This window comes from Phyllobates terribilis, unplaced genomic scaffold, assembly GCF_046119375.1.
Source record: "Phyllobates terribilis strain yellow unplaced genomic scaffold, ASM4611937v1 Scaffold_1__5_contigs__length_1240528914, whole genome shotgun sequence".
NCBI classification, from domain to species: Eukaryota; Metazoa; Chordata; class Amphibia; order Anura; family Dendrobatidae; genus Phyllobates; species Phyllobates terribilis.
The window spans coordinates 613831250-613851554 of NW_027362761.1; the positions used below are offsets into that span (position 1 = coordinate 613831250).

The following is a 20305-nucleotide window of genomic DNA, read 5'->3' on the forward strand; positions in this document are numbered from 1 at the left end:
CACTTGATATGGGGTTAAATGCTCGGCCACCTCAGGTAGGGCCTGTGTGACCCTCAGTGCTGATTTATTATACTTACTTTATACATACCTCCATTTATTACCCTAAGGCCGCAGCCCCACTATCAGTAATCGGTCAGTATTTCTTCTCAGCAGTGGGTGATAAATGCAGAATTGGTGACTTGTTTCTATTCTACCTTTTCTCTGAGTGTTCCTCACCTGGTTTCGGCTCCCACTCCTGAAAAAAAATACTGACCGAATACTGACCAAATACTGATAGTGGGGCCGTGGCCTTAGCCGCCGCCTCATCTCCTGCTGCTGCCGCACATCCCCCTGTCCTGTCTGACTCTGACATATAAAGTGTCACACAGCAGTCAGTGACTCCGGTCTCCTGTACTTTATATATTAAAACAGCAATTTCAGCACTTACTCCAGGACCTTAATGATGTCACTGATCATGTGTGCAGTAAACATCCAATCACTGTAAGCATTCATGTGGGAGGAGCCCAGTCACATGCATTGCCAATCATCCAAAATGTCCAGTCGCTGCCCTCCTCATCTCCTCCCAGATTCCAGTCAGGCCTGAATAAGCTAGTAGCCAGGGGAAAAAAAATTGGTGGTGAGCCGGCCCCCCATCATTCACATACAGGAGCCCACTCTTTGTCTCGGATCCTTCATGAACAAAAGATCATTACAGCGCCTAAAAGAGAAAACATTCATCTCCCAGATATCAAAGAATATACAGAGACCAGGAGGCAGCACAGGACTGAGCATATACAGCACCTGTGACGTCAGCACCGAGGTAAGAACAGGAGACCAGAGCCTTAGATACAGGATCCATCGGTCGTGGTCGGTGACGTCTTGTAGATGTGATCGGAGCTTTAGTTACAGGATCCATCAGTCGTGGTCAGTGACGTCTTGTAGATGTGATCGGAGCCTTAGTTACAGGATCCATCGGTCGTGGTCGGTGACGTCTTGTAGATGTGATCGGAGCCTTAGTTACAGGAGCCATCGGTCGTGGTTTGTGACGTCTTGTAGATGTGATTGGAGCCTTAGTTACAGGATCCATCAGTCGTGGTCAGTGACGTCTTGTAGATGTGATCGGAGCCTTAGTTACAGGATCCATCGGTCGTGGTCGGTGACGTCTTGTAGATGTGATCGGAGCTTTAGTTACAGGATCCATCAGTCGTGGTCAGTGACGTCTTGTAGATGTGATCGGAGCCTTAGTTACAGGATCCATCGGTCGTGGTCGGTGACGTCTTGTAGATGTGATCGGAGCCTTAGTTACAGGATCCATCGGTCGTGGTCGGTGACGTCTTGTAGATGTGATCGGAGCATTAGTTACAGGATCCATCGGTCGTGGTCGGTGACGTCTTGTAGATGTGATCGGAGCTTTAGTTACAGGATCCATCAGTCGTGGTCAGTGACGTCTTGTAGATGTGATCGGAGCCTTAGTTACAGGATCCATCGGTCGTGGTCGGTGACGTCTTGTAGATGTGATCGGAGCCTTAGATACAGGATCCATCGGTCGTGGTCGGTGACGTCTTGTAGATGTCATCGGAGCCTTAGTTACAGGATCCATCGGTCGTGGTCGGTGACGTCTTGTAGATGTGATCGGAGCCTTATTTACAGTATCCATCAGTGATCGGTGGCTTCTTGTAGATGTGATCGGAGCCTTAGTTACAGGATCCATCGCTCGTGGTCGGTGATGTCTTGTAGATGTGATCAGAGCCTTAGTTACAGGATCCATCTGTCGTGGTCGGTGACGTCTTGTAGATGTGATCGGAGCCTTAGTTACAGGATGCATCGGTCGTGGTCGGTGATGTCTTCTAGATGTGATCGGAGTCTTAGTTACAGGATCCATCGGTCGTGGTCGGTGATGTCTTGTAGATGTGATCGGAGCCTTAGTTACAGGACCCATCGGTCGTGGTCGGTGAAGTCTTGTAGATGTGATCGGAGCCTTAGTTACAAGATCCATCGGTCGTGGTCGGTGACATCTTGTAGATGTGATCGGAGCCTTAGTTACAGGATCCATCGGTCATGGTCGGTGTCGTCTTGTAGATGTGATCAGAGCCTTAGTTACAGGATCCATCTGTGGTCAGTGACGTCTTGTAGATGTGATCTGAGCCTTAGTTACAGGATCCATCGGTCGTGGTCGGTGACGTCATGTAGATGTGTTTGAAGCCTTAGTTACAGAATCCATCGGTCGTGGTCGGTGATGTCTTGTAGATGTGATCAGAGCCTTAGTTAAAGGATCCATCGGTCGTGCTCAGTGACGTCTTGTAGATGTGATCGGAGCCTTAGTTACAGGAACCATCAGTGGTCGGTGGCTTCTTGTAGGTGTGATCGGAGCCTTAGTTACAGGATCCATCGGTCATGGTCGGTGACGTCTTGTAGATGTGATCGGAGCCTTAGTTACAGGATCCATCAGTCGTGGTCGGTGACGTCTTGTAGATGTGATCGGAGCCTTAGTTACAGGATCCATCGGTCGTGGTCGGTGACGTCTTGTAGATGTGTTTGAAGCCTTAGTTACAGAATCCATCGGTCGTGGTCGGTGACGTCTTGTAGATGTGATCAGAGCCTTAGTTACAGGATCCATCGGTCGTGGTCGGTGACGTCTTGTAGATGTGATCAGAGCCTTAGTTACAGGATCTATCGGTCATGGTGGGTGTCGTCTTGTAGATGTGATTGGAGCCTTAGTTACAGGATCCATCGGTCGTTGTTGGTGACGTCTTATAGATGTGATCGGAGCTTTAGTTACAGGATCCATCAGTCGTGGTCAGTGACGTCTTGTAGATGTGATCGGAGCCTTAGTTACAGGATCCATCGGTCGTGGTCGGTGACGTCTTGTAGATGTGATCGGAGCCTTAGTTACAGGATCCATCGGTCGTGGTCGGTGACGTCTTGTAGATGTGATCGGAGCATTAGTTACAGGATCCATCGGTCGTGGTCGGTGACGTCTTGTAGATGTGATCGGAGCTTTAGTTACAGGATCCATCAGTCGTGGTCAGTGACGTCTTGTAGATGTGATCGGAGCCTTAGTTACAGGATCCATCGGTCGTGGTCGGTGACGTCTTGTAGATGTGATCGGAGCCTTAGATACAGGATCCATCGGTCGTGGTCGGTGACGTCTTGTAGATGTCATCGGAGCCTTAGTTACAGGATCCATCGGTCGTGGTCGGTGACGTCTTGTAGATGTGATCGGAGCCTTATTTACAGTATCCATCAGTGATCGGTGGCTTCTTGTAGATGTGATCGGAGCCTTAGTTACAGGATCCATCGCTCGTGGTCGGTGATGTCTTGTAGATGTGATCAGAGCCTTAGTTACAGGATCCATCTGTCGTGGTCGGTGACGTCTTGTAGATGTGATCGGAGCCTTAGTTACAGGATGCATCGGTCGTGGTCGGTGATGTCTTCTAGATGTGATCGGAGTCTTAGTTACAGGATCCATCGGTCGTGGTCGGTGATGTCTTGTAGATGTGATCGGAGCCTTAGTTACAGGACCCATCGGTCGTGGTCGGTGAAGTCTTGTAGATGTGATCGGAGCCTTAGTTACAAGATCCATCGGTCGTGGTCGGTGACATCTTGTAGATGTGATCGGAGCCTTAGTTACAGGATCCATCGGTCATGGTCGGTGTCGTCTTGTAGATGTGATCAGAGCCTTAGTTACAGGATCCATCTGTGGTCAGTGACGTCTTGTAGATGTGATCTGAGCCTTAGTTACAGGATCCATCGGTCGTGGTCGGTGACGTCATGTAGATGTGTTTGAAGCCTTAGTTACAGAATCCATCGGTCGTGGTCGGTGATGTCTTGTAGATGTGATCAGAGCCTTAGTTAAAGGATCCATCGGTCGTGCTCAGTGACGTCTTGTAGATGTGATCGGAGCCTTAGTTACAGGAACCATCAGTGGTCGGTGGCTTCTTGTAGGTGTGATCGGAGCCTTAGTTACAGGATCCATCGGTCATGGTCGGTGACGTCTTGTAGATGTGATCGGAGCCTTAGTTACAGGATCCATCAGTCGTGGTCGGTGACGTCTTGTAGATGTGATCGGAGCCTTAGTTACAGGATCCATCGGTCGTGGTCGGTGACGTCTTGTAGATGTGTTTGAAGCCTTAGTTACAGAATCCATCGGTCGTGGTCGGTGACGTCTTGTAGATGTGATCAGAGCCTTAGTTACAGGATCCATCGGTCGTGGTCGGTGACGTCTTGTAGATGTGATCAGAGCCTTAGTTACAGGATCTATCGGTCATGGTGGGTGTCGTCTTGTAGATGTGATTGGAGCCTTAGTTACAGGATCCATCGGTCGTTGTTGGTGACGTCTTGTAGGTGTGATCGGAGCCTTAGTTACAGGATCCATCAGTCTTTGTTGGTGACTTCTTGTAGGTGTGATCGGAGCCTTAGTTACAGGATCCATCGGTCGTGGTTGGTGACGTCTTGTAGATGTGATCGGAGCCTTAGTTACAGGATCCATCGGTCGTGGTTGGTGACGTCCTATAGATGTGATCGGAGCCGTAGTTACAGGATCCATCGGTCGTGGTTGGTGACGTCTTGTAGATGTGATCGGAGCCCCTAGTTACAGGATCCATCGGTCATGGTCGGTGACGTCTTGTAGATGTGATCGGAGCCTTAGTTACAGGATCCATCTGTCATTGTTGGTGACGTCTTGTAGGTGTGATTGGAGCCTTAGTTACAGAATCCATGGGTCGTGGTTGGTGACGTCTTATAGATGTGATCGGAGCCTTAGTTACAGGATCCATCGGTCGTGGTCAGTGACGTCTTATAGATGTGATTGGAGCCTTAGTTACAGGATCCATCAGTTGTGGGTGGCCTCCATCTTATAGATGTGATGGGAGCCTTAGTTACAGGATCCATCGGTCGTGGTTGGTGACGTCTTATAGATGTGAACGGAGCCTTATTTACAGGATCCCTCGGTCATGGTTGGTGACGTCTTATAGATGTGATCGGAGCCTTAGTTACAGGATCCCTCGGTCGTTGTTGGTGTCATCTTGTAGATGTGATCGGAGCCTTAGTTACAGGAACCATCGGTCGTGGTTGATCTTCATCTTGTAAATGTGATCGGAGCCCGAGTTACAGGATCCACCGTTGTGGTCAGTGACGACTTATAGATGTGATCGGAGTCTTAGTTACAGGATGCATCGGTCGTGGTTGGTGACGTCTTATAGATGTGAACGGAGCCTTATTTACAGGATCCCTCGGTCATGGTTGGTGACGTCTTATAGATGTGATCGGAGCCTTAGTTACAGGATCCATCAGTTGTGGTTGGCCTCCGTTTTGTAGTTGTGAACGGAGCCTTAGTAACAGGATCCATCGGTCGTGGTTGGTGACGTCTTATAGATGTGATCGGAGCCTTAGTTACAGGATCCATCGGTTGTGGTTGGTGACGTCTTAAAGATATGATCGGAGCCTTAGTTACAGGATCCATCGGTCGTGGTTGATGACGTCTTATAGATGTGATCAGAGCCTTAGTTACAGGATCCATCGGTCATGGTTGGTGATGTCTTGCAGATATGATCGGAGCCTTAGTTACAGGATCCATCGGTCTTGGTCGGTGATGTCTTGCAGATGTGTTCGAAGCCTTAGTTACAGGATCCATCGGTCGTGGTCGGTGTCGTCTTGTAGATGTGATCGGAGCCTTAGTTACAGGATCCATCGGTCGTGGTTGGTGACGTCTTATAGATGTGATCGGAGCCTTAGTTACAGGATCCATCGGTCGTGGTCGGTGACGTCTTGTAGATGTGTTTGAAGCCTTAGTTACAGAATCCATCGGTCGTGGTCGGTGACGTCTTGTAGATGTGATCAGAGCCTTAGTTACAGGATCCATCGGTCGTGGTCGGTGACGTCTTGTAGATGTGATCAGAGCCTTAGTTACAGGATCTATCGGTCATGGTGGGTGCCGTCTTGTAGATGTGATTGGAGCCTTAGTTACAGGATCCATCGGTCGTTGTTTGTGACGTCTTGTAGGTGTGATCGGAGCCTTAGTTACAGGATCCATCAGTCTTTGTTGGTGACTTCTTGTAGGTGTGATCGGAGCCTTAGTTACAGGATCCATCGGTCGTGGTTGGTGACGTCTTGTAGATGTGATCGGAGCCTTAGTTACAGGATCCATCGGTCGTGGTTGGTGACGTCCTATAGATGTGATCGGAGCCGTAGTTACAGGATCCATCGGTCGTGGTTGGTGACGTCTTGTAGATGTGATCGGAGCCCCTAGTTACAGGATCCATCGGTCGTGGTCGGTGACGTCTTGTAGATGTGATCGGAGCCTTAGTTACAGGATCCATCTGTCATTGTTGGTGACGTCTTGTAGGTGTGATTGGAGCCTTAGTTACAGAATCCATGGGTCGTGGTTGGTGACGTCTTATAGATGTGATCGGAGCCTTAGTTACAGGATCCATCGGTCGTGGTCAGTGACGTCTTATAGATGTGATTGGAGCCTTAGTTACAGGATCCATCAGTTGTGGGTGGCCTCCATCTTATAGATGTGATGGGAGCCTTAGTTACAGGATCCATCGGTCGTGGTTGGTGACGTCTTATAGATGTGAACGGAGCCTTATTTACAGGATCCCTCGGTCATGGTTGGTGACGTCTTATAGATGTGATCGGAGCCTTAGTTACAGGATCCCTCGGTCGTTGTTGGTGTCATCTTGTAGATGTGATCGGAGCCTTAGTTACAGGAACCATCGGTCGTGGTTGATCTTCATCTTGTAAATGTGATCGGAGCCCGAGTTACAGTATCCACCGTTGTGGTCAGTGACGACTTATAGATGTGATCGGAGTCTTAGTTACAGGATGCATCGGTCGTGGTTGGTGACGTCTTATAGATGTGAACGGAGCCTTATTTACAGGATCCCTCGGTCATGGTTGGTGACGTCTTATAGATGTGATCGGAGCCTTAGTTACAGGATCCATCAGTTGTGGTTGGCCTCCGTTTTGTAGTTGTGAACGGAGCCTTAGTAACAGGATCCATCGGTCGTGGTTGGTGACGTCTTATAGATGTGATCGGAGCCTTAGTTACAGGATCCATCGGTTGTGGTTGGTGACGTCTTAAAGATATGATCGGAGCCTTAGTTACAGGATCCATCGGTCGTGGTTGATGACGTCTTATAGATGTGATCAGAGCCTTAGTTACAGGATCCATCGGTCATGGTTGGTGATGTCTTGCAGATATGATCGGAGCCTTAGTTACAGGATCCATCGGTCTTGGTCGGTGATGTCTTGCAGATGTGTTCGAAGCCTTAGTTACAGGATCCATCGGTCGTGGTCGGTGTCGTCTTGTAGATGTGATCGGAGCCTTAGTTACAGAATCCATCAGTCGTGGTCGGTGACGTCTTGTAGATGTGATCGGAGCCTTAGTTACAGGATCCATCGGTCGTGGTCGGTGATGTCTTGTAGATGTGATCGGAGCCTTAGTTACAGGATCCATCCGTCGTGGTCGGTGATGTCTTGCAGATGTCATCGGAGCCTTAGTTACAGAATCCATCGGTCGTGGTCGGTAACGTCTTGCAGATCTGTTCGAAGCCTTAGTTACAGGATCCATCGGTCGTGGTCGGTGTCATCTTGTTGATGTGATTGGAGCCTTAGTTACAGGATCCATAGGTCGTTGTTGGTGACATCTTATAGATGTGATTGGAGCCTTAGTTACAGGATCCATCAGACGTGGTTGGTGACGTCTTAAAGATATGATCGGAGCCTTAGTTACAGGATCCATCGGTCGTGGTTGATCTTCATCTTGTAGATGTGATCGGAGCCTTAGTTACAGAATCCTTCGGTCGTGGTTGGTGACGTCTTGTAGATTTGATCGGAGCCTTAGTTACAAGATCCATCGGTCGTGGTCGGTGACGTCTTGTAGATGTGATCAGAGCCTTAGTTACAGGATCCATCTGTCATTGTTGGTGACGTCTTGTAGGTGTGATTGGAGCCTTAGTTACAGGATCCATCGGTCGTGGTTGGTGACGCCTTATAGATGTGATCGGAGCCTTAGTTACAGGATCCATCGGTCGTGGTCAGTGACGTCTTATAGATGTGATCGGAGCCTTAGTTACAGGATCCATCGGTCGTGGTTGCTGACGTCTTATAGATGTGATTGGAGCCTTAGTTACAGGATCCATCAGTTGTGGGTGGCCTCCATCTTTTAGATGTTATGGGAGCCTTAGTTACAGGATCCATCGGTCGTGGTCAGTGACGACTTATAGATGTGATCGGAGCCTTAGTTACAGGATGCATCGGTCGTGGTTGGTGACGTCTTGTAGATGTGAACGGAGCCTTAGTTACAGGATCCATCAGTTGTGGTTGGCATCCATCTTATAGATGTGATCGGAGCCTTAGTTACAGGATCCCTCGGTAGTTGTTGGTGTCATCTTGTAGATGTGATCGGAGTCTTAGTTACAGGATCCCTCGGTCGTTGTTGGTGTCATCTTGTAAATGTGATCGGAGCCCGAGTTACAGGATCCATCAGTCGTGGTTGGTGACATCTTGTAGATGTGAGCGGAGCCATGGTTACAGGATCCATTGGTCGTGATTGGTGACGTCTTGTAGATGTGATCGGAGCCTTAATTACAGGATCTATCGGTCGCAGTTGATCTTCATCTTGTAGATGTGATCGGAGCCGTAGTTATAGAATCTATTGGTCGTGGTCGGTGACGTCTTGTAGATTTGATCGGAGCCTTAGTTACAGGATCCATCGGTCGTGGTCGGTGACGTCTTGTAGATGTGATCGAAACCTTAGATACAGAATCCATCTGTCATGGTCGGTGACGTCTTGTAGATGTGATCGGAGCCCAAGTTACAGGATACATCGGTCGTGGTCGGTGACTTCTTGTAGATGTGATCGGAACCTTAGTTACAGGATCTATCGGTCATGGTCAGAGACGTCTTGCAGATGTGTTCGAAGCCTTAGTTACAGGATCCATCGGTCGTGGTCAGTGTCGTCTTGTAGATGTGATCGGAGCCCAAGTTACAGGATCTATCGGTCGTGGTTGGTGACATCTTGTAGATGTGAGCGGAGCCTTAGTTACAGGATCCATTGGTCGTGATTGGTGGCGTCTTATAGATGTGATCGGAGCCTTAGTTACAGGATCCATCGGTCATGGTTGGTGATTTCTTATAGATGTGATCGGAGCCTTAGTTACAGGATCCATCAGATGTGGTTGGCCTCCGTCTTGTAGATGTGAACGAAGCCTTAGTTACAGGATCCATCAGTTGTGGTTGGCCTCCGTTTTATAGATGTGATAGGAGCCTTAGTTACAGGATCCCTCGGTCATGTTTGGTGACGTCTTGTAGATGTGATCGGAGCCTCAGTTACAGGATCCCTCAGTCGTTGTTGGTGTCATCTTGTAGATGTGATCGGAGCCTTAGTTACAGAAACCATCGGTCGTGGTTGATCTTCTTCTTGTGGATGTGATCGAAGCCCGAGTTACAGGATCCATCAGTCGTGGTTGGTGACATCTTGTAGATGTGAGCGGAGCCTTAGTTACAGGATCCATTGGTCGTGATTGGTGATGTCTTTTAGATGTGATCGGAGGCTCAATTACAGGATCTATCGGTCGTGGTTGATCTTCATCTTGTGGATGTGATCGGAGCCTTAGTTACAGAATCCATTTGTCGTGGTCGGTGACGTCTTGTAAATTTGATCGGAGCCTTAGTTACAGGATCCATCGGTCGTGGTCGGTGACGTCTTGTAGATGTGATCGAAACCTTAGATACAGGATCCATCGGTCATGGTCTGTGACGTCTTGTAGATGTGATCGGAGCCTTAGTTACAGGATACATCGTTCGTGGTCGGTGACTTCTTGTAGATGTGATCGGAGCCTTAGTTACAGGATCCATCGGTCGTGGTTGGTGACGTCTTATAGATGTGATCGGAGCCTTAGTTACAGGATCCATCGATCGTGGTCGGTGACGTCTTGTAGATGTGATCGGAGCCTTAGTTACAGGATCCATCGGTCGGGGTTGGTGATGTCTTGTAGATGTGATCAGAGCCTTAGTTACAGAATCCATCGGTCGTGTTCGGTGACATCTTGTAGATGTAATCGGAGCCTTAGTTACAGGATCCATCGGTCGTGGTCGGTGATGTCTTGTAGATGTGATCGGAGCCTTAGTTACAGGATCCATTGGTCATGGTTGGTGACGTCTTATTGATATGATCGGAGCCTTAGCTACAGGATCCATCGGTCGTTGTTGGTGACGTCTTGTAGGTGTGATCGGAGCCTTAGTTACAGGATCCATCGGTCGTGGTTGGTGACGCCTTATAGATGTGATCGGAGCCTTAGTTACAGGATACATCTGTCGTGGTCTCTGACGTCTTATAGATGTGATCGGAGCCTTAGTTACAGGATCCATCGGTCGTGGTTGGTGACGTCTTATAGATGTGATCGGAGTCTTAATTACAGGATCCATCAGTTGTGGTTGGCCTCCGTCTTGTAGATGTGAACGGAGCCTTAGTTACAGGACCCATCAGTTGTGGTTGACCTCCGTCTTATAGATGTGATAGGAGCCTTAGTTACAGGATCCCTTGGTTATGTTTGGTGATGTCTTGTAGATGTGATCGGAGCCTTAGTTACAGGATCCCTCGGTCATTGTTGGTGTCATCTTGTAGATGTGATCGGAGCCTTAGTTACAGAAACCATCGGTCTTGGTTGATCTTCATCTTGTGGATGTGATTGGAGCCCGAGTTACAGGATCCATCAGTCGTGGTTGGTGACATCTTGTAGATGTGAGCGGAGCCTTAGTTACAGGATCCATTGGTCGTGATTGGTGACGTCTTGTAGATGTGATCGGAGGCTTAATTACAGGATCTATCGGTCGTGGTTGACCTTCATCTTGTAGATGTGATCGGAGCCTTAGTTACAGAATCCATTTGTCGTGGTTGGTGACGTCTTGTAGATTTGATCGAAACCTTAGATACAGGATCCATCGGTCATGGTCGGTGACGTCTTGTAGATGTGATCGGAGCCTTAGTTACAGGATACATCTGTCGTGGTCGGTGACTTCTTGTAGATGTGATCGGAGCCTTAGTTACAGGATCCATCCGTCGTGGTCGGTGATGTCTTGCAGATGTGATCGGAGCCTTAGTTACAGGATCCATCGGTCATGGTCGGAGACGTCTTGCAGATGTGTTCGAAGCCTTAGTTACAGGATCCATCGGTCGTGGTCAGTGTCGTCTTGTAGATGTGATCGGAGCCCGAGTTACATGATCCATCGGTCATGGTTGGTGACATCTTGTAGATGTGAGCGGAGCCTTAGTTACAGGATCCATTGGTCGTGATTGGGGACGTCTTGTAGATGTGATCGGAGCCTTAATTACAGGATCCATCGGTCGTGGTTGATCTTCATCTTGTAGATGTGATCGGAGCCTTAGTTACAGGATCCATCAGGCGTGGTCGGTGACGTCTTATAGATGTGATCGGAGCCTTAGTTTCAGGATCCATCAGTCGTGGTTGGTGACGTCTTATAGATATGATCGGAGCCCTAGTTACAGAATTCATCAGTCGTGGTCAGTGACGTCTTGTAGTTGTGATTGGAGCCTTAGTTACAGGATCCATCGGTCGTGGTTGGTGATGTCTTGTAGGTGTGATCGGAGCCTTAGTTACAGGATGCATCGGTCGTGGTCTGTGACGTCTTGTAGATGTGATCGGAGCCTTAGTTACAGGATCCATCAGTCGTGGTTGGTGACGTCTTGTAGATGTGATTGGAGCCTTAGTTACAGGATCCCTCTGTCATGGTTGGTGACGTCTTGTAGATGTGATCGGAGCCTTAATTACAGGATCCATCGGTCGTGGTTGATCTTCATCTTGTAGATGTGATTGGAGCCTTAGTTACAGAATCCATCGGTCGTGGTCGTTGACGTCTTGTAGATTTTATCGGAGCCTTAGTTACAGGATCCATCGGTCGTGGTTGGTGACGTCTTATAGATGTAATCGGAGCCTTAGTTACAGGATCCATCGGTCATGGTTGGTGACGTCTTATAGATGTGATCGGAGCCTTAGTTACAGGATCCATCAGTTGTGGTTAGTGACGTCTTGTAGATGTGATCGGAGCCTTAGTTACTGGATCCATCGGTCGAGGTTTGTTACGTCTTGTAGATGTGATCGGAGCCTTAGTTACTGAATCCATCGGTCGTGGTTGGTGATGTCTTGTAGATGTGATCGGAGGCTTAGTTACAGGATCCATCGGTCGTGGTTGGTGACGTCTTGTAGATGTGATCGGAGCCTTAGTTACAGGATCCATCGGTCGTGGTTGGTGACGTCTTCTAGATGTGATCGGAGCCTTAGTTACAGGATCCATCGGTCGTGGCTGGTGATGTCTTGTAGATGTGATCTGAGCCTTAGTTACAGGATCCATCGGTCATGGCTGGTGACGTCTTGTAGATGTGAGCGGAGCCTTAGTTACAGGATCCATCGGTCGTGGTCGGTGACGTCTTGTAGATGTGATCGGAGCCTTAGTGACAGGATCCATCAGTCGTGGTCGGTGACGTCTTGTAGATGTGATCGGACCCTTAGTTACAGGATCCATTGGTCGTGGTTCGTGTCATCCTGTAAATGTGAACAAAGGTTTAGTTATATTGTTTTATTCTCTTCAGAAGGTGTGACAGAAATCCAGAAACCAAGGCACCAGACATTCTCCTTTTTGGTAACTTTATTAGTACAGAATAATTTATCAAGCCATAGAAATAGAGAGATATGAGATATGCATATGCATTCTGTGTCTCACATGATATATTGTCTCCTATATTTTCCATCTTCTCCTTTATCATGAAGACGCCGGCAGAACGAGATCCCTCCAGCCGATCCAGAGTTCATCCCTCCTTCTCCTGAATGACCCCGAGGATGGACGAGGACGAGACCACCAGAAGATTATTGCACTTCACCCTGGAGATCATATCCCTGCTGAGCGGAGAGGTAACTCCTCTACATTTCTATTAGCTTTATTGTGTTATGTAACAAGTCCGACATCGGGAAGAAGAAATCCAGAATAGGATAAATCCAGTTTCCCGAGAAAGAATTGACCAGCACAAAACATGATGATAAGCCTCCTTTATAATTTGTTATGTATTATGGTGGCCAGTGCACTAATAGTAATGTTATTGAGGGACATTAGAAAAGCAAATAGTCACGTTGTATCCTGGAGGGAAAAGGCCTTTAACCAACATTCTAGATGTGCTCTCACTTTCTACACAGGGACAATTACTGTGTTCAATTTTGAAGACTTAACCTATAAAAAGTCCTATAAAATAAGTCCAAAGAAGACTAATAAAATGGTTGTAGAGCGAGATGAATTTTGCATATGGTGCTAATCTATTGAATTTGAATTGAGTGCGTGTTAAATTTTTGGAAATTCGCTGGCCCCTACAAATTTAAATTGCCTTCTTTTTTTTACACAAAGATTGAATCAGCTGGTGAAAGCTCACATGTCCTCGGGCACGGCCGGGCAGGTTTCTTTTCAATGTTTTGCTGGTAGGATATTATGTAATTATTGCACAGCCAATCAGGAGGGATTATTTTGTGTAAAATCATAGGAAATGAATGCAGCAACCACTTTATGGTAAATCTTCAAAGTGATAGAATGTCAGTGCTTACAAAGTCATAAAACAGTGGACAAATACTACAGATAGTGTCTTGCGAACATATTCACCCCCCTCCTCTTCTTGGTATTTTACCTATTTTGTTACATTACAACCTGTGTTTAAATTTGTTTGTAATCTGATGTAAATCGTCTAAGTTGGTGAAGTGAAGTGAGAAAAATATAGGCATAAATAAAATTTATGTAATCAAATAACTAAATGGATCGAAGACTAGCCAGAATGGCAAAGGCTCAACCAATGATCACAGACAGTCTCCAGTTACCTGTGAGGACTTTGACAGTTAGAAGAAGCCTGCATGAAGCTAATCTTTTAGCAAGAAATCCCCCCGCAAAGTCCCACTGTTAAAAAAAAAAAAAAAAGAGATGTTCTGAAGCGGATACAATTTGCCACAGAACACATCAACTGACCTAAAGGGAAATGGAGAAACGTTTTGTGGACTGATGAAAGCAAAATTGTTCTTTTTGGGTCCAAGGGCTGCAGACAGTTCATCAGACGACCCCCAACCTCTGCATTCAAGCCACAGTCCACTCTGAAGACAGTGAAGCATGGTGGAAGCATCATGATATGGGCATGTTTCTCTTACTATGGTGGCGGACCCATTTACTGCATACCAGGGATCAGAGACCAGTTTGCCTTACACTGAGGAGGATATGCCCTTGAAACGGGTGTCTCAACAAGACAACCTTAAACACACCAGTAAACGAGCAAAATCTTTGTTCCAGCCCAACAAAATTGAGGTTATGGAGTGGCCAGCCCAATCCCCGGACCTTAATCCGACAGAACACTTGTGGGATAACTTCTCCCCGTTCCCCGCTGCTCTGGACTCTGCAGTTTCCTGTCTTCTGACCCTCTGCATTGTTTGGCACAGAGCTCAGACGCAGAGGGGGAATGATGGGAGAGGGAGCGTCAGCTGGCGGCTCCCTCTGCCATCATTGTTTTCAACTGTATCGGTATAGAATTTTATAGAATTTCATAGAGGGGTAGAATAGGAAGGGATCTCCAGGGTCATCGTGTCCTACCCCCTGCTCAATGCAGCATTCACTAAACCATCTCAGACAGATATCTGTCCAGCCTCTGTTTGAAGACTTCCATTGAAGGGGAACTCACCACCTCTCGTGGCCGCCTGTTCCACTCATTGATCTCCTCACTGTCAAAAAGTTTTTACTAATATCTAATCTGTGTCTCCTCCCTTTCAGTTTCATCCCATTGCTTCTCGTGTTTCCAAGTGCAAATGAGAATAAGGATGATCCCTCTACAATGTGACAGCCCTTGACATATTTGTAGACAGCTATTAAGTCTCCTCTCAGTCTTCTCTTTTGCAAGCTAAACGTTCCCAGATCCTGTAACCGTTCCTCATAGGACATGGTTTGCAGACCGGTCACCATTCTGGTCGCTCTTCTCTGAACTTGCTCCAGTTTCTTCATATCTTTTTTAAAATATAGTGCACAGAACTGTACACAGTATTCCAGATGAGGTCTGACCAAAGAGGAGTAAAGTCCGATAATGACTTCACGTGATCTAGACTCTATGCTTCTGTTAATGCATCCCAGAATTGTATTTGCCTTTTTTGCTGCTGCATCACACTGTTGACTCATGTTCAGTCTATGATCTATTAGTATACCTGAGTCTTTTTCACATGTACTGTTGCTTAGCTCTATTCCTCCCATTCTGTATATGCTTTTTTCATTTTTCTTGACCAAATGTAGGACTTTGCATTTCTCCCTGTTAAATACCATTCTGTTAGTTGCTGCTCACAGATCCTGTTTAGATCTTTTTGAATCCTCTCTCTCTCTTCTCTAGTGTTAGCTATCCCTCTTAGTTTTGTGTCATCTGCAAATTTAATCAGTTTACCCTCATTTCCTTCATCTAATCATTGATAAAGATGTTGAACAATACAGGTCCCAGGACGGAGCCCTGTGGTACCCCACTTGAGACATTCTTCCAACCTGGATGTGCAACCATTTATGACCACTCTTTGGGTCCAATCACTAAGCTAGTTATGAATCCACCTAACAGTTGCCTTGTCAATCCCATGCTTGGTCATTTTTCAATGAGGATAGTATGAGATACTTTGTCAAATGCTTTGCTGAAGGCTGTGTTTCCCTTATCCACCCAGTCAGTGATTCTGTTATAGAAGGAAATTAAGTTAGTCTGACATGACTTATTAGTTACAAACCCATGCTGGCTCTGGTTAATCACTTCATTCTCATTAAGGTTCTAGCATACATGTTGTTTAATTTGTTCAAAGATCTTTCCTGGTATAGAAGTAAGGCTCACTGGCCTATAGTTCCCTGGGTCCATGTACTTCCCCATTTTGGAGGCTGATGCAGCTGAAAGTACGATGCCAGCGCTGTCACAAGCCCCCCCCGCCTCCGATTCTCGGGCCCAGAGAGGCCACTTGGTCTGCCGCCATTGGCAGTACGCCACTGCAACTTTGCACCAATTCCAAGGGAAGTATGCGCCGATATCTGAAATCCATGTAGAGTGGTGTTTGTAATGACGCACAGCTCTGCTCTTCTCCCATACAGAGTAATAGCCAGTAGTAGATCTATGTAACCTGCTCAGACATCAGTCTTAGAAGAAAGCCGGTTCTGACCTTCTCTGCTGACGTTTTTTTTTTTTTGTTTCGCCTGCAAGACACGTCCTACTTATGATTGGTCACATAGTGGAGATGGTAAACGCCCCCAGAGAAGAATCTCTGCTAACGCCCACTTGGATTTTAATGGAAATTTGCATCCAAACATTGCAATCTAAAACCTTCACAACCTACATGAGAAATAAAAAAATAAAGAAAACTTTTTATTCAGATCTTCAGCCCCTTCATCATGATGTGGCCAATTTAACAGTAAAGAATGGCAAAGGGTCCTCTTTACAAAGCTTGAAAAAGGTTAGATACAGTTCTAGGAGACTGCAGAGTGTTACACACGTCTTTAGGCTTTACAGGACTTGTAATCACATTTTTGAGAAAATTTCAGCAGAGTTTTCAACTTAGAATTTCAAAAGATTCTCACATTTCTACTGGATGTCTGTCCTGAGTGTAATAATATTCCAGGTTATGGCCCCAGATTACTGGAGATGGTTATTGATCCCGGGATTTCTACTGATTGTCAGATCTGGAGTCGAGAAGGAATTCTTCTCCCTAAGTGTCTCTCTCCATACACAGGATTACACAATAGTGAGGAAGACACCGGGGGAGGGTGTGACTCCCATCATCCATCTCCAGGAGTCAGGAGGGCGGAGCCCGGGCCCCATCACAGAGCCTCCCCCGCACCCCCCGATACATGAGAGGAAGAAGAAGAAGATCCTAGAGCTCAGCAACAAGATGATTGAGCTGCTGAGCGGAGAGGTGACTGCTGGGACATTATACAGGACAGCACTGGAGGATTCTGGGTGATGACCGGAGAGGTGACTGCTGGGACATTATACAGGACAGCACTGGAGGATTCTGGGTGATGACCGGAGAGGTGACTGCTGGGACATTATACAGGACAGCACTGGAGGATTCTGGGTGATGAGCGGAGAGGTGACTGCTGGGACATTATACAGGACAGCACTGGAGGATTCTGGGTGATGACCGGAGAGGTGACTGCTGGGACATTATACAGGATGGCTCTGGAGGATTCTGGGTGATGACCGGAGAGGTGACTGCTGGGACATTATACAGGACGGCACTGGAGGATTTTGGGTGATGACCGGAGAGGTGACTGCTGGGAGATTATTCAGGACAGCACTGGAGGATTCTGGGTGATGACCGGAGAGGTGACTGCTGGGACATTATACAGGACAGCACTGGAGGATTCTGGGTGATGACCGGAGAGATGACTGCTGGGACATTATACAGGACAGCACTGGAGGATTCTGGGTGATGAGTGGAGAGGTGACTGCTGGGACATTATACAGGACAGTACTGGAGGATTATGGGTGATGACCGGAGAGGTGACTGCTGGGACATTATACAGGACAGCACTGGAGGATTCTGGGTGATGAGCGGAGAGGTGACTGCTGGGACATTATACAGGACAGCACTGGAGGATTCTGGGTGATGACGGTGTCGTTGTTGTCAGGTTCCTATAAGGTGTCAGGACGTCGCTGTCTATCTCTCCATGGAGGAGTGGGAGTATCTAGAAGGACACCAGGATCGGTACCAGGAGGTGATGATGGAGGAGCTCCGGCCTGTTATACCACCAGGTACACTAGTCCAGTGTAATGATGAATTTCCCATTTTTGCCTTGTATATGTGACTCTTGTGCTGCTGTCCTCCCTCCCTCCTTGTCTCGGCTTCTCCGCTCCCATCATACATCAGCAAGGTCACATTTTCGTTGTGGATTCTAGTTTAGTATTCTTATCTCATTATCCCAGGAAGTTTTTGTTTCGTCTATATACAGTTTTGTGTCTATTTGGATTGTGCTGAATTGCATTCATTATCCAGCATATTTTTGGGTTATATTTTTCCTACTATAGGTTTAAAATAATAATGTTTTGAACCTGCCAGCTCTAATGGTAATCCCAAACTCTGAGCTGGCTGTCAGTCAGTGCCAGGGGTGCAGTAACAACACTGAGCAGTGACTGTAGCTGAGCCGGCCCAAACTCTGTGACTGAAAGCCAAACACTGCGGAGTGGATTAAGGTTAATTTCCTCCCGCCAGCAGGGCTCTTAGTGCAGGCGCCGAACAGGTGCAAAATGCTATTAACCTGCAGATTAGTCACATGTCTGCAGTTTATTAGCATTATTTTACATGACAGGTTCCCTTTAAATGACACTATCAGGCTGTCAGCAGCAGTAAAGTGGTTAAATTGCAGCAATCAGAGCTCGCTCCACAGACCTGCACCCGGCATCCTCCATACATGAGCACCAGATATCAGGAAGGGGTTAAAGAGCCTTATAACATGCCGTCAGAATGTGCGGGATGGGGTGTTCTCTCCTCAAGGGCTCCACGACAGCAAACGGTCATCCGGTCCGCTCCTCCTCTTCATGGGGTCTGATCAGAATGTCTTCTCCAAACTACATAAGTGGGATGATGACGCAGGTGTTGGCCCTGCAGGGACATCGGGCAGCACAAGGGTGATAATAATAAGGATAAGTCTCCCTTAAAGGGATGTTTGTTCAGAAGAATATGTATTATGGGGCTTTTCTGTGGAGTCTGACCAGACAATCTCTCCTTGGCTCCCCGTGTGCATCAGTAAGCGCCCATGACCCCGGTGCCGGCTCTCTAGTTGTCCTTTCTACACATTGATGGGCGCTAACTGCTGCGTACCGGGTGCTCCCCGCAACACCGTCCTTCCGGGTTCTGTGACTTCATCCGTCAGCTGTACATGTGCCCTTTTTTCCTCCTTCAGAGACAAACTCAGAACTTTCCGCGCACTTGCTGCCTATTTTAGTGTTTCTATCGTGGCGGACGTTGAGATTTACAGGTGCATCTCACTAAATTAGTATCATGAAAAAGTTCATTTATTTCAGTTCTTCAATACAAAAAGTGAAACTCCTATATTATATAGAGTCATTACACGCAGAGGGATCTATTATATAGAGTCATTACACACATAGGGATCTATTATATAGAGTCATTACACACAGAGGGATCTATTATATAGAGTCATTACACACAGAGGGATCTATTATATAGAGTCATTACACACAGAGGGATCTATTATATAGTCATTACACACAGAGGGATCTATTATATAGAGTCATTACACACAGAGGGATCTATTATATAGAGTCATTGCACACAGAGGGATCTATTATATAGAGTCATTACACACAGAGGGATCTATTATATAGAGTCATTACACACAGAGATCCCTCTGCGTGTAATGACTCTATATAATAGTTCGCTCTGTGTGTAATGACTCTATATAATAGATCCCTCTGTGTGTAATGACTCTATATAATAGATCCCTCTGTGTGTAATGACTCTATATAATAGATCCCTCTGTGTGTAATGACTCTATATAATAGATCACTCTGTGTGTAATGACTCTATATAATAGATCCCTCTGTGTGTAATGACTCTATATAATAGATCCCTCTGTGTGTAATGACTCTATATAATAGATCCCTCTGCGTGTAATGACTATATAATAGATCCCTCTGCGTGCAATGACTCGATATAATAGATCCCTCTGTGTGGAATGACTCTATATAATAGATCACTCTGTGTGTAATGACTCTATATAATAGATCCCTCTGTGTGTAATGACTATATAATAGATCCCTCTGTGTGTAATGACTCTATATAATAGATCCCTCTGCGTGTAATGACTATATAATAGATCCCTCTGTGTGCAATGACTCTATATAATAGATCCCTCTGTGTGCAATGACTCTATATAATAGATCCCTCTGTGTGGAATGACTCTATATAATAGATCCCTCTGTGTGGAATGACTCTATATAATAGATCCCTCTGCGTGTAATGACTCTATATAATAGTTCGCTCTGTGTGTAATGACTCTATATAATAGATCCCTCTGTGTGTAATGACTCTATATAATAGATCCCTCTGTGTGTAATGACTCTATATAATAGATCCCTCTGTGTGTAATGACTCTATATAATAGATCACTCTGTGTGTAATGACTCTATATAATAGATCCCTCTGTGTGTAATGACTCTATATAATAGATCCCTCTGTGTGTAATGACTCTATATAATAGATCCCTCTGCGTGTAATGACTATATAATAGATCCCTCTGCGTGCAATGACTCGAT

General features: G+C 46.5%; 1 protein-coding gene across 2 annotated transcripts in view; it reads left to right on the forward strand.

The window, feature by feature from the left end:
* The first annotated feature begins 483 nt into the window (after positions 1–483).
* LOC141272704 (uncharacterized) overlaps positions 484–20305 on the forward strand; it is a 60131-nt gene continuing 40309 nt past the window's right edge. For both annotated transcript variants that reach the window (XM_073683687.1, XM_073683697.1), the window contains exons 1-4: positions 484–799; positions 12771–12911; positions 16758–16940; positions 17659–17782. In XM_073683687.1, coding sequence (XP_073539788.1) covers positions 12828–12911; positions 16758–16940; positions 17659–17782 — 391 coding nt within the window. In that variant the 5' untranslated portion in view covers positions 484–799; positions 12771–12827. The remainder of the gene's footprint in view (positions 800–12770; positions 12912–16757; positions 16941–17658; positions 17783–20305) is intronic.